Source organism: Sapajus apella, unplaced genomic scaffold (genome assembly GCF_009761245.1).
Source record: "Sapajus apella isolate SASKATOON/1434 unplaced genomic scaffold, GSC_monkey_1.0 scaffold123, whole genome shotgun sequence".
Classification (NCBI taxonomy): Eukaryota; Metazoa; Chordata; class Mammalia; order Primates; family Cebidae; genus Sapajus; species Sapajus apella.
Genome location: NW_022437063.1, coordinates 4,238,906 through 4,258,800, shown reverse-complemented (window position 1 = coordinate 4,258,800; position 19,895 = coordinate 4,238,906). Strand labels below are relative to the sequence as shown.

Sequence of the window (19,895 nt, the reverse complement as noted above, 5' to 3'; positions counted from 1 at the left end):
AGGGGGTCTCCGGGAGCCAGTGCGTGCTGGAGGCTCAGACATGCAGGGACGCGTCCTTCTCTTTCTCCCTCTCCTGCCTCCGCCTCTGTCTGTCCCTCTCCTTCCCTCCCTCTCTCTTTCTCCCCCTCCTCTCTCTTTCCCTCTCTCCCCTCTCTCCCTCCCTCCATCTCCCATCTCTCCTTTTCTCTCCTTCTCCTCTCTCTCTCCTTCTGTCTCCCACTCTGTCTCTCCCTACCTCTCTTTCCCCCCTCTTTCTCTTTCTCTCTGTCTCTCCCCCTGTCCCTCTTGTTCTCTCTCTCGCTCTCTCCTGCTTTTCTGAACAATGCACAATGACCATCGCTGGGCTCACAAAATTAACTATCTGAAAGACGTTAGGAACTTACCTTGGTTTCTATGGCAACATGAGAATAATTCACATTTCCCAGCCAAACTGAAGGCGAACACATTTTTTATATGCTTTATGGGTGGCCAATTATTTTTAATAGCCGGGTCAGCAGTGGCCGTCCCTGGGTCCTCTGTCCTCGTTAGCATTCCCTGGTGACGGGCACGTGAGGATGGATGGTGGTCACCAAGTTTACTAAGAGATTCTGACCTGGTGTGGGGAGCGGAGATGCCTTTCCACTTCTTGTCACCAGGAAGAGCGGGATGGACCGACCTCACCGCTGTGAAGCCTGGGCTGCCTCCACGCTGCGGCCTCTGGCTTGGCTGCAACAGTGAGGGCCTGGTGGAGAGGTGTGACACCAGCGTCCTCACTCATGGGCAGCTAACCTCCAGTGTCCTCCTCTGCCACTAGAGTGGAACCATAATGCCCACCCCAGGGACCATCAGTCACTCCACAGATCCATGCCTGGAAGACAGTAGGTGTCCAATAAATGCTTGTGGAGTGAAATGATCAATCACCCTCCATGGTGCCAGGCCGGCCTCGTCATGCCACCTACTGGATAAAATCTCTCCTGCCCAGTTTAGCACCAAGACAAGAGCTGGCGGGGTGTCCCTGGGCCTTCAGCCTCAACAGATGAGGATGGGGGACCATCAAGATGCCCCAGGGACACTGCAATGGAACAAAGCCAGGTGCAAAAACCAAGTCACTTGGGTCAGCCCGGCCTCCCCTGGGCTGAGCTCCCTGATGTATCCAGAGCTCCTTCCTCCAGCTCTCAAATGTTGTGAAGGACCCACCATGGGCCCAGTCACATGTCCAGCCCTGTTTTAGATGCTGGGACAGGAATGGACAAGACAGACCCGGTCCTGCTTTGTGGAGCTGGTGGCCTAGGGGGAGAAGACCCTAGACTAGGAAACAACACAGATCCTTGCAGGTGACAATCATCCCTGAAGAAAATGGAACGGGGTAAGAGAGAGGGCATGGGGAGGGTGTGGGTGCCAGGTAGGGAGAGCTCCTGGGGAGGGCGGCAAGCTCTACCATTCCTTCTCAAACAAGCCTCTGAGCTTTTCCAGGCCAGGCCCCACGCAAGGACAGACAGACGGGGCGGAGCAGGACTTAGGCCACAGCCAGGCGGCTTCTCCCCAGGAAGGAGATGCCAGCCCCGGGCCACCATGCCGAGGCTGCTGTGCCATCCACCCAACCTCTGTGCAGGGAACACAGCCCGCCTGGCCCCTCACCCCACGGCCCCAACAAGCCGCAGGCTCAGGCTCCCAAGGGCTAGGCCAAGTCTTTTTTTTTTTAAAAAATCAATGGAAAATTACAGAAAAGAAAATGAATAATTTAACAAACACTCTCATACCCACACCCGGGGATTAACCGCTGTTAACATCTGGTTGTATCTGAATCATTCAGATTATAAGAAACAAAGTATAACTTAATATAATTATGTGTAAATGCAAGTTATATCATTATTTAAATATAAATAGAAATATACAACTTGCCCCTGCCCGAGTTCCCATCCCGGCACCCAGGAGGGGCTGTGTCTCTTTGGGCACCTTTGTGGTTTCTCTGAGCCGTGGGTGTTCCCTCTGTAAGGGAACAATGGTAGTGCTTCCTCACTGGTGCTAGGGCAGCTGGGGTTGTCCCGGTGAGGTCCTAGAGCCCCCCTGGCCAGCTTTGAGCATGGGGGACCGGCTGTGAGCAGGGGGTGGGAGGCAGCTGTGAGCATGGGAAGGGGGCCGGCTGTGGGCATGGTGGGGACCGGCTGTGACCAAGGCGGGGGACAGCTGTCTCTGCTCCCTGTTCCATGCTCCACTGCTTTCTCACTGGTGTTACTGGTGTCCCCATGAAGACCTTATGAACCTACTTACTCATCTTAGCCGGGCATCGCATGCACCCCGCCATGCGAAGGAACACCTGACACTGTTAATTTCCCATGGCATGACTTCGGGGTGTTTCCAACCTTTGTCTCCTTTCTCTATTTCAGCCACGTGGCACACCCAGGGTGTTGTCCACGAGAGATCTCTAAGCTGGGACTCACCCATCTGTCTCTGGACTCCCAGGTGGCTCTTGGGGTGTGTGCCGCCCCTCCGTCCCCCTGAGGGAGGAGTCCCTTCCTCCCCAGTCCCCATTAGGTCTCTGGGTGGTTGTCACTGGTCCTAATCTAATGTCCCCCCTTTTCCGGAAAACTCTCTGGGAGCCTCACATCTGAGGCACCCATCCGTGTTTCTCTGCATCTGGGCTCCCATGGAAACCTCTGACTCCCTCTCATCCCCTGCTTCCGTTGCTCCCTAGAAGCCCAGCTCCCCCTCCTCAGGCACCCTCCTGGCTTTGGGCTTGGGGAGACCTTTGCTAAGCTGCTTCTCTGTCTCCATGTAAACAGATGCCACATTCTCTTGACTGTAAGCATCACCCCTACCTCATCGTTCTAATTTGCTTTAAAATAAAATCCACCCCCAGTGTGGGCCACTGAACTCTAAGGCCACGTCTTAGGGGTTTTTTTGTTTGTTTTTTAAGAGTTTCACTCTTGTCACCCAGGCTGGAGTGCAATGGCATGATCTTGGCTCACCACAACCTCCATCTCCCAGGTTCAAGCAGTTCTCCTGCCTCAGACTCCCAAGTAGCTGGGATTACAGGCATGCGCCAACATGCCCGCCTAATTTTGTATTTTTAGTAGAGACAGGGTTTCTTCATGCTGGTCAGGCTGGTCTTGAACCCTCGACCTCAGGTGACCTGCCCGCCTCGGCCTCCCAAAGTGCTGGGATTACAGGTGTGAGCCACCGTGCCCAGCCAGTCTTAGGTTTTTAATTAACCAGAATAATCTGAAGGAGAGGTTGGTCAGGTGCCTCCACGTTTTCTTCCTTAGGTCTGAATCCAGTTCAAAACCACCAGAAAAGAATGTGGCTGCCCTGCACTTGCCTGCCTTGCTGGCCTGAGGATTTACAGACAGTACGTGGATGGCCTGGGGACCCTGTGGACTCCCATAACCAGCAGACAAGATGTAGGCTTATCCTAAAATCACAGCAGCTGTCAATGTGACCCCTCTCAATGACCGCGATGCCTCAGCCCCACCTCCCACACACCTCTGCTGGATGTGGGCAGGTCAAGCTGCAGCCGGCAGCTGCTCCTGAGGACCAGCCCTCAAGACATGTCTTGGTTCAAGTCCCTGCCACTGGCTTTATGCAGTTTTGAGGGGCCAGAGCCCCTGCCCAGACCATAGACGTTAAAAGCCAACTGCAAGGCAGCAAAACCCAGCTTCATGGTCCAATGAAGGCCCAGCAAGCCACTGACGCAAGACCCCAGAGGCTGGTCAGGTGCAGCCATGGCTTCGAGCCCACCACGGCTGTGCCAGCGACCCCAATCTCATGCATTCTTTTATGCCCTAAATTCTGATCCCTGTTTGGAAAAAGGCGACATAAGGCCATCTGGGCATGGGGCCTTTGGAAAGGAGAGATCGAAGGCTGCTCCTTCAAGTTACTGAGTGATTTGTGATCTATTCAGGTTTCTATTTCCTTTTGGAGTCAGTCTTTGTAATTTGTATTTTCCTAGAAAATTGCCCATGTCAGTCAGATTTTCAGATTCATAGGTACAAAGCTACTCATAGGATGCATTTAGAATTTTTTAAATTAATAGACTACATTTTTTAGAGCAGTCTCAGATTCATACAAAAATAAGCAGAAAATATAGTTTCCACCTAACCCTACCCACATTAGCTCCCTCCAAGGCCAGCGCCCTGAACCACCAGGCACATTTCACAGACACAACCGATGACACATTCACACATCATTATTTCCCAAGGCCCACTATCTGCATTAGGTCCACTCGTGGTGTTGTACATTCTACGGACTTGGACAAATGTATATATTATCCACCATTTCAGAATCATACAGGGCTGCTTCACTGCCCTAAAAATCTCTGCGCTCTGCCTATTCATCCCACTACCCCCAGCCCCTAGAAACCACTGACGTATTTACGGTCTCCATGGTTTTCCTTTTTCCAAAATCTCATAGACTTGACGTCACAGTGTGCAGCCTTTCCAGGTTGGCTTCTTTACTTAGCTATATGTGTTAAAACTTCCTCCACGTCTTTTCATGGCTTAACAGCACATTTCTTTTTATCACTGAAGAATGTCCCATTGCATGGACATACCATAGTTTGTTTATCTGTTCACTTATTGAAAGACATTTTGGTTGCTTCCAAGCTTGGGCAATTATAAGTAAACATTCATTTGTAGTTTTTTGTGTTTGAACATTTTTGACTCAATTGGGTAAATATCTAGAAGATGATTGCTGGGTTATATGATAAGACTACAATTAGATTTAGAAGAAACTGCCAAACTGTCTTCCAAAGCAGCTGCATCACCTTGCATTCCCACCAGCAATGAGTGGGAGTTCCTGTTGCTCCACATCCTTATCAGCATTTGCTGATGTCAGTGTTTTGGATTTTGGCCATTCTACTTTTTTTTTTTACATGTTTGTGGGTACATATGTGCATATATTTCTGGGGTACATGTTTTGATACAGGCATGTAATGTGAACTAAGCACATCATGGAGAATGGGGTGTCAATCTCTTCAAGCATTTATCCTTTGAGTTACAAACAATCCAACTACATTCTTTATTTTAGAATACACGATTGTTATTATTGACTATAGTCACCCTGTGGTGCTATCAAATAGTAGGTCTTAATCATTCTAATTTTTTTTTTATGCCTTTTAACCATCCCCACCTCCCCACACAACCCTCCACGACCATTCCCAGCCTCTGGTGATCATCTATCTGTTCTCTACGTCCATTAGTTCAATTGTTTTGATTTTCAGATGCCATAAAAAAAGTAAGAACATGCAATGTTTGTCTTTCTGTTCCTGGCTTATTTCACCATAATGACCTCCACTTCCATCCATGTTGTTGCAAATGACAGGATCTCATCCTCTTTTATGGCTGAATAGTACTCCATTGTGTATATGTACCATATTTTCTTTATCCATTCATTTGTTGATGGACACTTAAATTGCTTCCAAATCTTGGCTATTGTAAACGGTGCTGCAATAAGCATAGGAGTGCAGATATCTCTTCCTTATACTGATTTCCATTCTATTTGCTATATATATACCTAGCAGTGGGATTGCTGGATCATATGGTAGCTCAATTTTTAGTTTTGTGAGGAGCTTCCGAGCTGTTCTCCATAGTGGTTGTACTAATTTACACTCCCACCAATAGTGTACAAGGGTTCCCTTTTCTCCAACTCCTTGCCAGCATTGGTTATTGAATATAAGCCATGTTAACTGGAACAAGATGATATCCCACTGTATTAACAGTTTTGATTTGCATTTCTTTGATGATCAGTAACGTTGAGCATCCTTTCATATGCCTGTTTGTTATTTCTATGGGTTCTTTTGAGAAATGTCTATTCAAGTATTTTGCCCATTTTTGATGAGATGATTAGATTTTTTTCCTGTATAGTTGTTTGTACTCCTTATACATTCTGGTTATTAATCCCGTCAGAGGGATAGCTTGCAAATATTTTCCCCCATTCTGTGGATCACCTCATCGCTTTATTGTTTGCTGTGCAGAAGCTTTTTAATTAATGTGATCTCATTTATCCATGTTTGCTTTGGTTGTCTGTGCTTATAGGGTATTACTCAAGAAATCTTTGCCCAGACCAATAAATATCCTGGAGATTTTTCCCAATGTTTTCCTGTAGTAGTTTCATAGGTTGAGGTCTTAGATTTAAGTCTTTAGTTTATTTTTACTTTTGTATATGGCAAGAGATAGGAGTCTAGTTTCATTCTTTTGTATATGGAGATCCAGTTTTCACAACACCATTTATTGAAGGGACTTTTTCCCCAGTGTATGTTTTTGGCACCTTTGTCAAAAGTGAGTTCACTGTAGGCGTGTGGATTTGTTTCTGGGTTCTCTGTTCTGTTCCATTGGTCTATGTGTCTGTTTTTATGCCAGTATCATGCTGTTTTGGTTACCATAGCTCTGTAGTATAATTTGAAGTCAAGTAATGTGATTCCTCCCGTTTTGTTCTTTTCACTTAGGCTACCTTTGGCTATTCTGGATCTTTTGTGGTTCCATATAAATTTTAAGGTTGTTTTTTCTATTTCTGTGAAGAATGTCTTCGTTATTTTGATAGGGATTGTATTGAATCTGTAGGTTGCTTTGGGTAGTATGGACATTTTAACAATATTGATTCTTTCAATCCATGAACATGGAATATTTTTCCATTTTTGGTGTCCTCTTCCATTTCCTTCATCAGTGTGTTTCATAGTTTTCATTACAGAGATTTTCACTTCTTTGGTTGAGTTCACTCCTAGGTATTTAATTTTGTGTGGCTGTAATAAATTAGATTACTTTTTGAATTTCTTTTTCACATTGTTCACTGTTGGCATATAGAAATGCTATTGATTTTTGTATGATGATTTTGTATCTTGCAATTGTATTGAATTTGTTTTCCAGTTCTAATAGTCTCCTGGTGGAGTCCTTAGGTTTTTCCAAAAGATAATTTGACTTCTTCCTTTCCAATTTGGATACCCTTTATATATTTCTCTCTTCTGATTGCTCTAGCTAGGACTTCCAGTATACTATGTTGAATAACAGTGGTGACAGTGGGTATCCTTGTCATGTTCCAGATCTTAGAAGAAAGGCTTTCAGTTGTTCCCCATTCAGTATGATACTAGCTGTGGGTCTGTTATATATGGCTTTTATTACGTTCAGATACATTCCTTCCATGCTCAGGTTTTTTTTTTATTATTGAAGGTTTTTATTATTAAAGGATGTTGAATTTTATAAAACACCTTTTCAGCATAAAATGAAATAATCATATGGTTTTTATCCTTCATTCTTTTGATATGATTTACCATGTTGATTGATTTTTATATGTTGAACTATCCTAGCATTCCAGGGATAAATCCCATTTGGTAATGATGAATGATCTTTCTAATGTATTGTTGAATTTGGTTTGCTAGTATTTTTTTGAGGATTTTTCTATCAATATTTATCAGATATATTGTCCAGTAGGTTTCTTTTGATGTGCCTTTGTCTGGTTTTGGTATCAGGGTAATACTGGGCGTCACAGGATGAGTCTGGAAACATTCCCTCCTCCTCTATTTCTTGGAATAGTTTGAGGAGGATTGATATTAAGTTCTTTTTTAAATGTTTGGCACAATTCAGCAGTGAAGCTATGAGGTCCTAGGCTTTTCTTACTGGAAGACTTTTCATTACAGCTTCAAGCTTGTTTCATGTTATTTGTCTGTTCAGGTTTTTTATTTCTTCCTGGTTCAATCTTAGTAGGTTCTATGTATCTAGGAATTTGTCCATGACTTCTAGATTTTCCAGTTTATTGGCATATAGTTGCTCATAATAACCACTAATGATCCTTTGAATTTCTGCAGTATCGGTTGCAATGTCTCTTTTGCTATTTGTAATTTTATTTATTTGGATCTTTTTAGTCTAAAGATTTGTCAATTTTGTTTAACTTTTCAAAAAACCAACTTTTTGTTTCATCAATCTTTTGTAATTTTTTTCTTTCAATTTCATTTATTTCTGCTCTGATCTTTATTATTTCTTTTCTTCTACTAACTTTGGGTTTGGTTTGTTCTTGCTTTTCTAATTCTTTAAGACGCATCAATAGATTGTTTATTTGAAGTTTTTCCTCTTTTTGATGTAGGCACAGTTACAGTTTATAACCATTAACTTCCCTCTTAGTACTGCTTTTGCTGCATCTCATAGGTTTTGGTATGTTGTGTTTCCATTATCATCTGTTTCAGAAAATGTTTCAATTTCCTTCTTAATTTCTTCATTGACCCACTGGTCATTCAGGAGCATATTGTTTAATTTCCATGTATCTGTGTGGTTTCCAAAATTCTTCTTGTTATTAATTTCTAGTTTTATTCTATTGTGGCCAGAGAAGATGCTTACTACTATTTCAATTTTTTTTTTAATGTTTTAAGACTTGTGACCTAACATATAATCTGTCCTTGAAAATGATCCATATGCTGAGAAAAAGAATGTGTATTCTGGTCAAAAAAATTACACATACTGGTAAGGTTGTGGAGAAAAGGGAACACCTATACACTATTGGTGGGAGTGTAAATTAGTTCAAACATTGTAGAAAGCAGGATGGTGATTCCTCAAAGAGCTAAAAGCAAAACTACCATTTGAGGTAGTTCTGAGGTTACCACGAGGCTTGCAAACCCTCTTATAACCCACTATTTTAACCTGAAAACAACAGAGTGCATAAAGAAACAAGCAAAAAGAAAACAAACAAAAACTTGCCTTAACTTTGTCCCCCCACTTTTTAACCTTTTGTTGTTAGTATTTATATCTTATTGTGCTATGTTTTGAAAAGTTATTGTAGTTAAAATTTTTTATTGGTTCATTGTGTAGCCTTTCTACTTAGGATAAGAGTAGTTTACACACCCCAGTTATATTATCATAATACTCTGTGTTTTTCTGTGTACCTACTATTACCAGTAAGTTATGTCTTTAGGTGATTATTTATTGCTCATCAATGTCCTTTTCTTCTTGGTTGAAGAAATGCCTTTGGCATTTCTTATAGGATGGGCCTGGCATTGTTGAAATATCTCAGCTTTCGTTTGTCTAAGAAATTCTTTTATTTTTCCTTCATGTTTGAAGGATATTTTTGTAGGATATACTATTTTAGGGTACAAGTTATTTTCCTTCAGTACTTCAAATATCTCATGCCCCTTTCTCCTGGCCTGTAAGGTTTCCACTGGAAAATCTTCACCCAGACAGATTAAAGCCTCACTGTATGTTGTTTCTTTTCTCTTGCTGCTTTTAGGATCCTCTATCCTTGATCTTTGGGAGTTTGATTATTAAATGCCTTGAGGTAATCATCTTTGGGTTAAATCTGCTTGGTGTTCTAACATTCTGGTTCTTGGATATTGATATCTTTCTCTAGGTTTGGGACGTTCTCTGTTATTATCCCTTTGAATAAAGCCTCCTCTGTAAGGTCAATAACTCTTAGATTTGCCCTTTTGAGGCTATTTTCTAGATCCTGTAGGCAGGCTTCATTATATATTTTTTCTTTTGTCTCCTATGCATTTTTAAATAGCCTGTCTTCAAGCTCACTAATTATTTCTTCTGCTTGAACCATTTTGCTATTAAAGGATACTGATGCATTCCTCAGTATGCCAACCGTATTTTTCAGCTCCAGAATTTCTGCTCATCACTGTTTATTTCAAACTGTTTGTGAAATTAATCTGACAGAATTCTGAATTCCTTCTGTTATCTTGAACTTCTTTGAGTCTCCTCAATGCAGCGATTTTGAATTATCTGCCTGAAAGGTCACACACCTGTTTCTCCAGTATTGGTCCCCAGTGCCTTGTTTAGTTCACTCGGTGGGGTCTTCCTGGATGGTGTTGATGTTAGCAGATGTTCTTCGATGTCTGGGTATTGAAGAGTTACATATTTGTTTTGGTCATCACTGTCTGAGCTTATTTGTAGCCATTCTTCTTGGGAGGGCTTTCCAATTATTTGAAAGGACTTGAGTGTTGTGATCCCAATCATTTCTCTTTTGGGGGGCACCCAAGCCCAGTAGCACTGTGGTTCTTGCAGACTTACAGAGGTACCAGCTTGGTCTTGGAGAATAAACAGGAGAATTCTCTGGATTACCAGGCAGAGACTCTTGTTCTCTTCCCTTACTTTCTCCCAAATACACAGTCTCTGTTTCTGTTCCAAGCCACCTAGAGTCTTGAAGGCAGTGGGCTCCCCTCTGGGGCAGGGCAAGCCCAGAAATGCCACCCAAGAGTCGAGTCCTAGAAGTGGGGACTCAAAGGGCCCACTTGATGCTTTAACTCCCTGTGGCAGTGCTGGTACCCAAAGCCAGCAAGTCTAAGAGGCTCACCAAGGCCCTTGATGCAGTACCTGGGCATCACTGCTGGTTATTCAGGGCCCAGGGGCTCTTCAGTTAGCAGGTGATGAATGCTGACAGGACTGGGTCCTTACCTTCAAGGCAGTGGATTCCCTTCTGTCTAGGTGTGTCTGATTTTTGGCTCTTAGAAAGGTGTTTTTTTCTCTGTAGACAGCTGTTAACTTGGTATCCTTGTGCGAGGGGACGATTGGTGGAGCTTTCTGTTCTGCCATCTTGCTCTGCCTTTCCTGCTTATATCAGATTTTGGCCATTCTACTATGTGTGTAGTGGTATGTCATTGTTGAGCATATTTTGCAATACGCCATGCATATTTTTCTATGGTTATCTGCTGTCTGTATATCTTCTTGGGTGAGGTATCCAGATCTTTTGCCCATTTTAAAATTGGGCTGTTTGTTTTTTGAGTTTTAAGATTTCTTTTTAAATTTTAGATAGCAATTCTTTATAAGGTATGTCTTTTGCAATTATTTTCTCCCAGTCTGTGCTTGATTTTGGTTCTCTTGATGCTTATAATATTTAAAATATTTCAGCACTTGCAGGTTCACCTCCCTTCTTTTTAATGTTACAGTTGGATATTAATCCTTAGGAGCTTATCTATTTGTCATTCAACAAACATTATTCGGCTCCTACTATAGACAGGTCCTGTTTCTGAATACTGGAGATACACCAACTGCAGAACAGACAAAGATGCTTCCTCTCAAGCCTCCAGTATTAGTCCTTTCTAAAAGTCAACTTTTTTTTTCAGTCATTTCCATTATTTTTTCTCTTCTACTCCAATAACTTTTGCTTCCATATTTAATAATTTTGACTGTCTTCTTTTTAAATCTTTTCCTCATTGGTCCATCGTTTTCTGCAGATGAGTTGTAATTTCCCATTAGACTTATGGATAGGTCAGTATTTCCTCACAATTGTATCCATTTTCGTCTTGTTTATGTTATGTTATATTTATACAGGTCCACAACAGAGTGAAGTGCTTTTGATCATATGAAACACCCTCTTTGTCCTTGTTAATGCTTTTCAAATGTGATTTGAGGGAATACAGATATTCCAACCACATCTGGGGAGGTGGGTGGTATTTCCCTCATATTTTTCCATCCTTCCATTTCAAACAAATAAAAATTTTTAGTCTTGGTGTATCTCTCATCAGTAGTATGTTGTTGGCTTTTCTGGAGTTTTTAAAAGTATCGACTTATCTCCTTTTGGGAATAGGTGACTGTAAATTACGTATCATGATCATATCTGAACTTGCTTGGGGCATGACAATTAATATTTCATATTTACCATAATTTTTCTGTGCTTTTATTCCTACCTCTTTTCTTGCCTTCTCAACGTTGTTCATTCTTTTTCTTTTTCCCCTCTCCTGGAAGTCACACACTCTTATTTCTAATGATATCTTTAAATTTTTTAACAATTTCTTAAACTTATATTTTCTAAACCAGATGAGCAGACCTGCTGCCATTTCAGGGGGAGGGGAGAGGGCTGCGGGGGGGAGGGGAGAGGGCTGCGGGGGGGAGGGGAGAGGGCTGCAGGTGGGGAGGGGAGAGAGCTGCAGTGATTTTGCTGACTCCTGTATTCGGCAATAATGACTGAAGAATCCTACTACTAATAATCTATTAGGGAAAAAGTACCCAGAAATGTAGGCATTTATCACAGCAACATTTGCTATAGAAGAAAAATAGCAGCAACTTGATGAATAATAAAGGAATGAATTATGTTAATTCGTGCAACTGCATATTATGTAGTCATTAAAATCACATTTTTGAAGAATTTTAATGATATGAGAAAATGCTTATAACGAAAGCGTAACACGAAATCCCAAGTCAGTCTCTTTCCGTCTCTTTTGGTTGCAGCAGGAAGGAAATAGACGCCGCACCACAATGGGAGGTCTGAGAGGCCACGTAGGAAGCTCTGCGAGCAGCAGGGAAGGATAGATTACCCAGAGTGGCAGACACACCCCTTAGAAGGGCTGGTACCGACCACAACCGGTGTCGGGGAGGATGTGGAGAAACGAAAACCATTGACCTGCCAGTGGAAATGTGAGCTGGAAAAGGTGCTTTGGAAAATCGTTTGTCATGATCTATTAGAGGGAAGGGTGCACGCACACCCTGCGGCTCTGCAATTCCACTTTTAGGGGAAAGAAAACCACAGAACCAGAAGCACCTGTCCACGTCCACCGAGAGACAGGCACACAGATACTCAGAGAGGCACTGTTTATAAGGACCCCAAACTGGACACAATCCAACCATCAGGAGTAAAAGGGACAAACTGCCATCTATTCATGTGACGGAAAACTATGCAGAAATGGGAAAGAGGAAACTACGCTTACTACCACACAGTTATTCCCACAAACAGAAACCTGAGCAAGAGAGCTGTTCCCAAGAGTACACATTGTGTAACTGCATTCATATAATAAAGCGTACAGATAAGCAGAACTAAAGGGCGCTTTGGAAGTGGGCCATGTGCCACGCCTGGGAAAGGGGAGCACACAGGGAGATCCAGTGTGGATCATGTTCTATTTCTTGAGCAGGGTTGTGGCTATGTGGTGTATGATTCCACTCCCACACTGCTAAGAAAGATAGACCTGCGACTGGGCGATGTATAAAGAAGAGAAGTTTAATGGACTCACAGTTCCACGTGGCTGGGGAGGCCTCACAAACCACAGCGGAAGGCAAGGAGGCACATCAACTCTTACATAGGCGGCGGCAGGAGAGAACGGGAGGCAAGCGAAAGGAGTTTCCCTTATAAAACAATCAGATCTTGGGAGACTCATTCACTACCATGAGAACGGCATGGGGGAAACCGCCTCCACGATTCAATCATCTCCCACCAGGTCCCTCCCACAATGTGGGAATTATGGGAGCTACAACTCAAGATGAGAACTGGGCGGGGACACAGCCAAACTGTATCACGTGGGGTGTCTGCTTTGTGATAATTAACCGAGAGCTAGGTTTGCGTTGTGGCCACCTCTGTTAGTGTTATACTTCACAGTTTAAATGTAAAAACAGCAACAGTGAAAAATCACTGCAAAATATTCAGAAAAAAATACAGACTAAAAGAGAGGGGGTACTTGTTTTCCATCGCTGCGTAACAGAGGATCACAGACACAGCCCATGGTCACGCAGCTAGCACTGGTGGAGGCAGATGGCTGGTGAATGTGTTTTCATTTCTGTCACTACTGGTGATGTGAACATTTCACTGGTCACTGGCATCACTTTTGTGAGCTGCCCATTTTCTGCACTGTGCCCATTTTTGTCAATTCCCAGGAACTCCGTGTCCTAAAGAATCTGAATCTGCCTTGACAAGCAAGACCCTGTCTCAAAAAAAAAAAAACCAGCCTCATCTTATCAACAAAATGGACCCCAGTTGGGTCACTCACACAGGACCAGCTAAGTGGCCGCACGCACTCCTGTGTGGAGGCCATCCTGTGCTGGGGACCCTCTATGGCATGGAGCTGCAGGCTGGGTGCAGAAAGGCCTCACAGCTGAGTGGGGTCAACCCCAATAGCCCAAAATCCTGCAGGACAAAGTGCAGTGCTGGAGGGAAGCCAAGGGGCTGGGGCTGAAAAAGGAGAAGAATGGTGGGCAGGGGCCAGGGAGGCCCACACCCTCAGGGGTCTGAGTCTCTGGCAAACTCCACAGCACTACGGCCCTGAGAGCAGATCCCTGGGGCCACAGGGTCAGCGAGGAGCCTCCTGCTCTGGAGGATGGCACGGAGGCCGGGCGCACCGCACTCTGCAGCCTGTTGCCATGGCTCCATCAGTGTCGGTCTGCTCAAACACAGGCAACGTTCCTCCCGTTTCCAACCATCAGTGACGCTGCACAGGAGCGTGCCACCTACTAGTTCTTCCAAAAGCACGAACCACCCAGACTCCCCGTCTCCTACTCCCCAGGATCCCAACGCTCCCCAACGCGTCTGACCTTGCAAGGGCACCGCAGTGGTGCCGACAGGCCGAGCCTCTCCCAGGGACCGGGCTGGGTGAGGTGCATGGGACAGGAACCACCACAGATCAGGGACTGATCTCAGGGCCCCTGGGCTCAGGCCACCAGCAAGAGCAGGGTGTGCACAGGCTGCGAAGACCCCAAGTTCGGCCTGAGGAGCCAACTGCTGAGCTGCAAACTCCAGGGAACCGTGAAGGCGAATGGCAGCTGCTGAGCTGTGACCTGGAGTCAGGAGCCAAACACCTGCTGGCTGCTGGGTTCAGCCAGTCTCTATCCTGCAGCCACAGCCAGGCATCAGTGATGTCAACCCACACCTCAGGCCACCGGGCCCAGGAAGGCAGCCCTGCCTGGCTCAGCTCCACACTGGGAAAGACAGGTGAAGGGGCTCCTCCCACTCTGTGGAGCCACCAGTGCACCCGTGGGGACAGGAACAAACCCTACACCCAGCCAGTGGACAGCACAAGGCAGTGGAAAGCCACGTGCTGCTGAGGAGGATCCCCAGGGTGGGGCACCCAGGGGGGTGTGGGGCACCCAAGGGCGGGGCACCCAGATGGGGATACCCAGAGGGGTGCGGGGCACCTGGAAAGCTGCCTTGAGAAACCGAGGCTCAAAGGGCCTTGTTTCAGTAACACAGGGCAAGGAGGGTGTTTCAGTGTGTGGGTGGGGGTGAGGGAAGTGCATTCCAGGAGAGGGAGGGGTAGAGCCAGACCCTGGTCCTACCCAGCACAGCAGGTGCTTGACCAGATGTGGCCTGAGGGGAGGTCCCTCGTGCAGGAGCCTGGGAGAGGCCAGCCTGGACTCCCCACTCCTGTGTTCCAGCCAGTGCAGAGCTGGGCTTCAGGGGTCAGATCCATGTCTGAGTCCTGCCCAGCCCGGGCAAGCGGCATCCCGGCACCACCTGTGCAGCTGCCTCCCCATCTCCCCGAGAGGTCCTGCAGGCAGCCACGAGGCCACGGGTGCCACTGTGCCCATGCCAGGCCTGGTGCATGGCAATGACACTGAGCTCAGACCCGTTGGCAGGGCTGGGCCAGGGTGCCGCTGTCCGCGACCAGCCAGTTCTCGAATCACAGGCCAAGGCTTCGGCTTTGTCACTGATCTTTATTCGGTGTTTTTAGCACATCACACCCAGACACACACCCGGAACATTCCAGATGGATCTGCTCAGACTCAAGGCCACAGCCAACACCCCTCACATTCGGTCTTGGTGTTTACATACATGTGGAAATGCACACAGGGCTGAACTCCATGGAGCTTCCTGTTTAAAAAAACACCTCAGGAAGCAGATCCGGTGTGTCCCCAACCTTCTGGCCACACAGAGTGATCTGAGCTACAGAAGGGGCTGCTCCCAGGGCTGATCTCAGCTGAGCAACGTGGGGCTCCCTCCACATGGCCATGGGGCAGCTCTTCCTGTGATGGAGTCCCCTCCCTGTCTAGAAAAGGAGGCGGCAGGAAGAGGCGGTGCGGCGGTCTGGGGAACCCCTGACCCTGGGGCGGGTACAGGGAAGGCAGGGGCAAGGTGTGACCAAATCTGGTCCGACGCAAGCTGGTCCCTTTGCTAGTTTGGGAGCATCTGACATTTGCACAGCACTTTGTGCTAATTTCCGTTCTGTGGGTAATGACCCTGGATTTTTAAAATAGAAGCAGGAATACACACATCACTTATGCCTGTATGTCCCACAGTCTCTGGCAGTGTCCCAAGGCCTGGGAGGGAACACAGCTGCTCCGGAGGGACAGAGGAGAGTCTGAGAAGTGGGTCACCAGCGGGTCGCTGAGGACATGAGCCTGTCCTGGGCTCAGGAATCAGAGAGACTGTGGCTGTGGCCCTGCCCACATTCCAGGGGCCATGAGGCCTGTGACACACCCAAGGGAATGCTGGGGAGCCAGTCCTGAAGCCCCTGGGGCCACAGACACAGCCCCATCAGGGTCCTGGGCAGGGGCCTGGTCTGGGCCCTTCCACACTTGAAGCCCAAGGAACCAGTACATGGCAGAACCAGTCCACAGCGGGAACCAGTCCACAGTGGGACCCAGTCCACAGTGGAAACGAGTCCACAGTGGGAACCAGTCCACAGTGGGAACCAGTCCACCATGGGAACCAGTCCACCGTGGGAATCAATCCACAGCGGAAACGAGTCCACAGTGGGAACCAGTCCGCCGCGGGAATCAGTCCACCGCGGGAATCAGTCCACAGCGGAAATGAGTCCACCGTGGGAACCAGTCCACAGCGGGAACCAGTCCACAGCGGAACCAGTCCACAGCGGAACCAGTCCACAGTGGGAACCAGTCCAGGGCTGAACCGGTATATAGTGGGAACCAGTCCACAGCAGAGCTAGTCCACAGCAGAGCTCGTCCATGGCAGAACTGGTCCACGGCGGGAACCGGTCCACAAAGAAACTGGTCCATGGTGGGAACCAGTGCACAGTGGAAACTGTCCCACCTCCCCCACACCTAGCAGATCTGGGCAAGGACAGTGAGTCCCGGGGAGCCTCCAAAAGCTTATTCCACTTCCAAGCCAGGCTGCGGTGGGAAGAGCGCTGTGGTTCAGGGCTCTGACAACAGGGCCTCGAACCCCTGCCCGTCTACCAGCCCGACATGGCCAGACACCCTGTGCAGGCCTCCAGGGGCTCTGTCTGAGGCCAGCAATTAACTGCATGGCGGGGCCACTTGGCCTTGGACCTCAGGGAGGTGGGGGATTCTCTTGTGTAAAAGAAGTTCGAGGCGAAAAGTAAGGCGATGGCGAGAGGCCTCCCTGCGCTCCCAGCCTTCAGTCCCGTGGCCTCCCTGCGCTCCCAGCCTTCGGTCCCGTGGCCTCCCTGCGCTCCCAGCCTTCGGTCCCGTGGCCTCCCTGCGCTCCCAGCCTTCGGTCCCGTGGCCTCCCAAGCGCTCAGCGGGCTCACGGCGCCGACTCCCACCCTCAGCTTCCTAGTCATGTTTAAACCAAGCAAGCGGGAAAACACAGAGAGAAGGGGCCGGCAGTGGCGAAACCCGGCTGGCTGTGAGACGGTCTCACAGGAGAGATCCCAGGTCAGCGCAATGTCTCCATCTATATTTTGCCTATATTTTATTCTTTCACTCAACAGAATGGAAGCTTTTCATTTCAGAGTAGGTAGAAATGGCCACCACCTCGTCCGGCCCCGGCGTCCAGACAGCAGGCCTCCCGAGAGGGTCCGCCTCCCAGGCCGCCCCAGACTGGGGGGTATAGGAGGCAGTCATTTGGCAAGGACACTCCAGGGTGAGGGCGAGGGGACCCTGACCTGCCTCTGGCCACCGAAGCCGGGACCCTCCCCTGGCTTTCTTTGGTATCTCAGAAAACAGAGGCTGTCCCTGTCCTTGTCAGCCCTGGACCAAGTCTGGGGCCCATCTTCACCAGCACCCCTGGAGGGTGGGGCCACACCACAAGGCCGTTTGGCAGTCCGGGACCAGCTCACAGGGGCCTCCCACCGGCCAGGCAGGCGGGGCGCCCACCCAGAGCAGGGAGGCCACCTGCAAGGGGACCCAGGCTCATTTCTTGTAGTGATTGGGGGCGTCCGCGAAGGCAAACTTGAGGCGGTAGGCCTCGGCCAGCAATAGGCTGATGTCCTCATCGTCCCAGTGGGCTGTGGGCAGGTTCTGGAGGAAGAGCAGCAGCTCCTGGGGGAAAAGAGACAAGCCCAGGTCAGAGGAGGTGACCTACAGTGAGGGCAGGGTGGCCCAGAAAAACTCGCCCACCAGCAGCTGCTCCCTGCTCGACCACAGCAGCGTCCAGGCCTTGCCCCACAGCCCCTGCCCCATCCCAGCAGCCAGGCAGGAAGTCCACTGTGCAGCTGCAGGTCTGAGACAGTGTGGCAGGGGCCGCCCAGCACTTCCTTTAACTGACTCTGGCCGCTCATGGGGAGACCCAGTTCTCAGGGGCCTGCTGCAGCTTTGCAGGCCCCGCCCAGGAGCTTCCCACTCCCCGAAGCCTCTATCAGCCCAGGAAGCACCACACCACCACACCTTAGTGGCACTGCCACTAAGCACAGATTTCTGTGCATCAAGAGACCCCTCTGGGTACCAGCACAGTCAGCAGCTGAAGCACACATGTGGAGACCACAGAATAGGCCCTCCCAGGGAGCCCAGGAACACACAAAGCCCCGCCTGGCCCCTCCTCCATGCCCGCCTCATGCCAGTGGGTGGGGATGCGGGGCTCCACCAAACCCGGTTTCAAGTCTGGGTCCAGTCTGGTGCCCTAGGACAAGGACTCCATCCCGAGGCCCAGCTCCCTCCTAAGCGAGATGGGGTCACCGTTGCCAGCCTGTCAGGGCTGCTGGGCAGACTGGGAAAATGCGCGTAAGACCAGCAGCACAGCCAGCATAGGGTGGGGGGCACTGGGTGCTCACACGCCGAGCTCACTGAGCACGCTGGGCGGACACACTGGGCTCACTGGGTGGCACCTCTGGCCTGCAGCTGGACCATGTCTCAGCTTAGGTGGGCTGTGGGGTCACTGAGTCCCACCCCCAAAAGACACATGGGGGACAGTCTCCAGAGCAGTATGCCCACCCAGTGAGTCCAGTGCTCTTGTCCAGCTCACGGTCTGGAAGCCAGGATGCGGACGCTGAGGAGATGGAGGCTGACCTACCTCCACTGAGGCCGGGGCTGGGAAGGACAAGCAAAGAGCCTGGGGGGACCCCCACGACCATCTTCTCTGACAGCCCCTCCCCCCGTGAACACACCCACATCCAGAGCAGCTGGTGGCCCACCAAGGACGGGCAGAACACACAGGCACTTAAGTGAGGGCGGAGTGGCCAGGACAGCCTCCCGGCGTAGGGTTCTCACAAGAGAAACAGGACCGCCAGGTCAGGCCTAGCGGAAGCCCAGGCTCCGTCATGAAGCCAGGGAGACTCCTTGAGGGAGGGGTCTACTGCCCTGATGGCCCTGCGGGCTCTGGTCCTCGGGAATTTGCCCCCAGGAGCCACCTGCAGGCTCCCCTACTTCTACCTCTCATCTCAAACAGAAGCCAGATCCAGGAAGTCAGGCAGGTGGCTGGGGGGCCCCAAGGGTGCTGAACTGACTCTCCCCAGCTCCTAACAGGAGACAAGACACAGGGAGGACCACAAGCTCAGGCTGCCCATATTGCCAGCCTTGAGAAAACACAGCCCAGCAAGACTGTCACGGAGGGGAATGATGGGCAGCTGGGCTCTGCTGTTCACATCCTGTTTCCCTGTCCACCTGGTCCTGAGCAGAGGGCCTGGTTCTGCACGCCACACTCCCTTCATCTGCGGATAAGGATGGCAAGCTCTCCACAGGGACAAAGACAGGATGGGCCGAGCTGCGCAGACACAGAGCATGGACAGATGGCCTGGGCTCTCATCCTGGCTGTGCGGGAGCTGGGGTCCGCAAGTTACCAGCCCCGCCCTCGCTGACACAGGCCCCTTAGCCATCCGAGAGTCACACTCTCCGTCCCGCATCAGGAGGGTTACACACCAGGACCGTCCCCTCTCCATTCCCCACCAGGAGTGTTACACACCAGGACCATCCCCTTTCCATCCCCCCATCAGGAGGCTTACACACCAGGACCGTCCCCTCTCCATTTCCACATCAGGAGGGTTACATACCAGGACCATTCCCTCTCTATCCCCCATCAGGAGGGTTACACACCAGGACTGTCCCCTCTCCTTTCCCACATCAGGAGGGTTACACACCAGGACCATCCCCTCTCCATTCCCGCAT

The 19,895-nt window shown here is 48.8% G+C and overlaps 1 protein-coding gene across 5 annotated transcripts in view; it reads right to left on the bottom strand.

The window, feature by feature from the left end:
* TBC1D22A (TBC1 domain family member 22A) overlaps positions 1-19,895 on the bottom strand; it is a 384,809-nt gene that overhangs the window by 4,650 nt on the left and 360,264 nt on the right. For 2 of the 5 annotated variants that reach the window (XM_032261504.1, XM_032261508.1), the window contains one exon: positions 17,122-17,837. The exons of the other annotated variants lie outside the window; for them this stretch is intronic. In XM_032261504.1, the coding sequence (XP_032117395.1) occupies positions 17,709-17,837 (129 nt within the window). In that variant the 3' untranslated portion in view covers positions 17,122-17,708. Of the gene's footprint in view, positions 1-17,121; positions 17,838-19,895 lie in introns of those variants that run through there. 5 annotated transcript variants of the gene reach the window in all.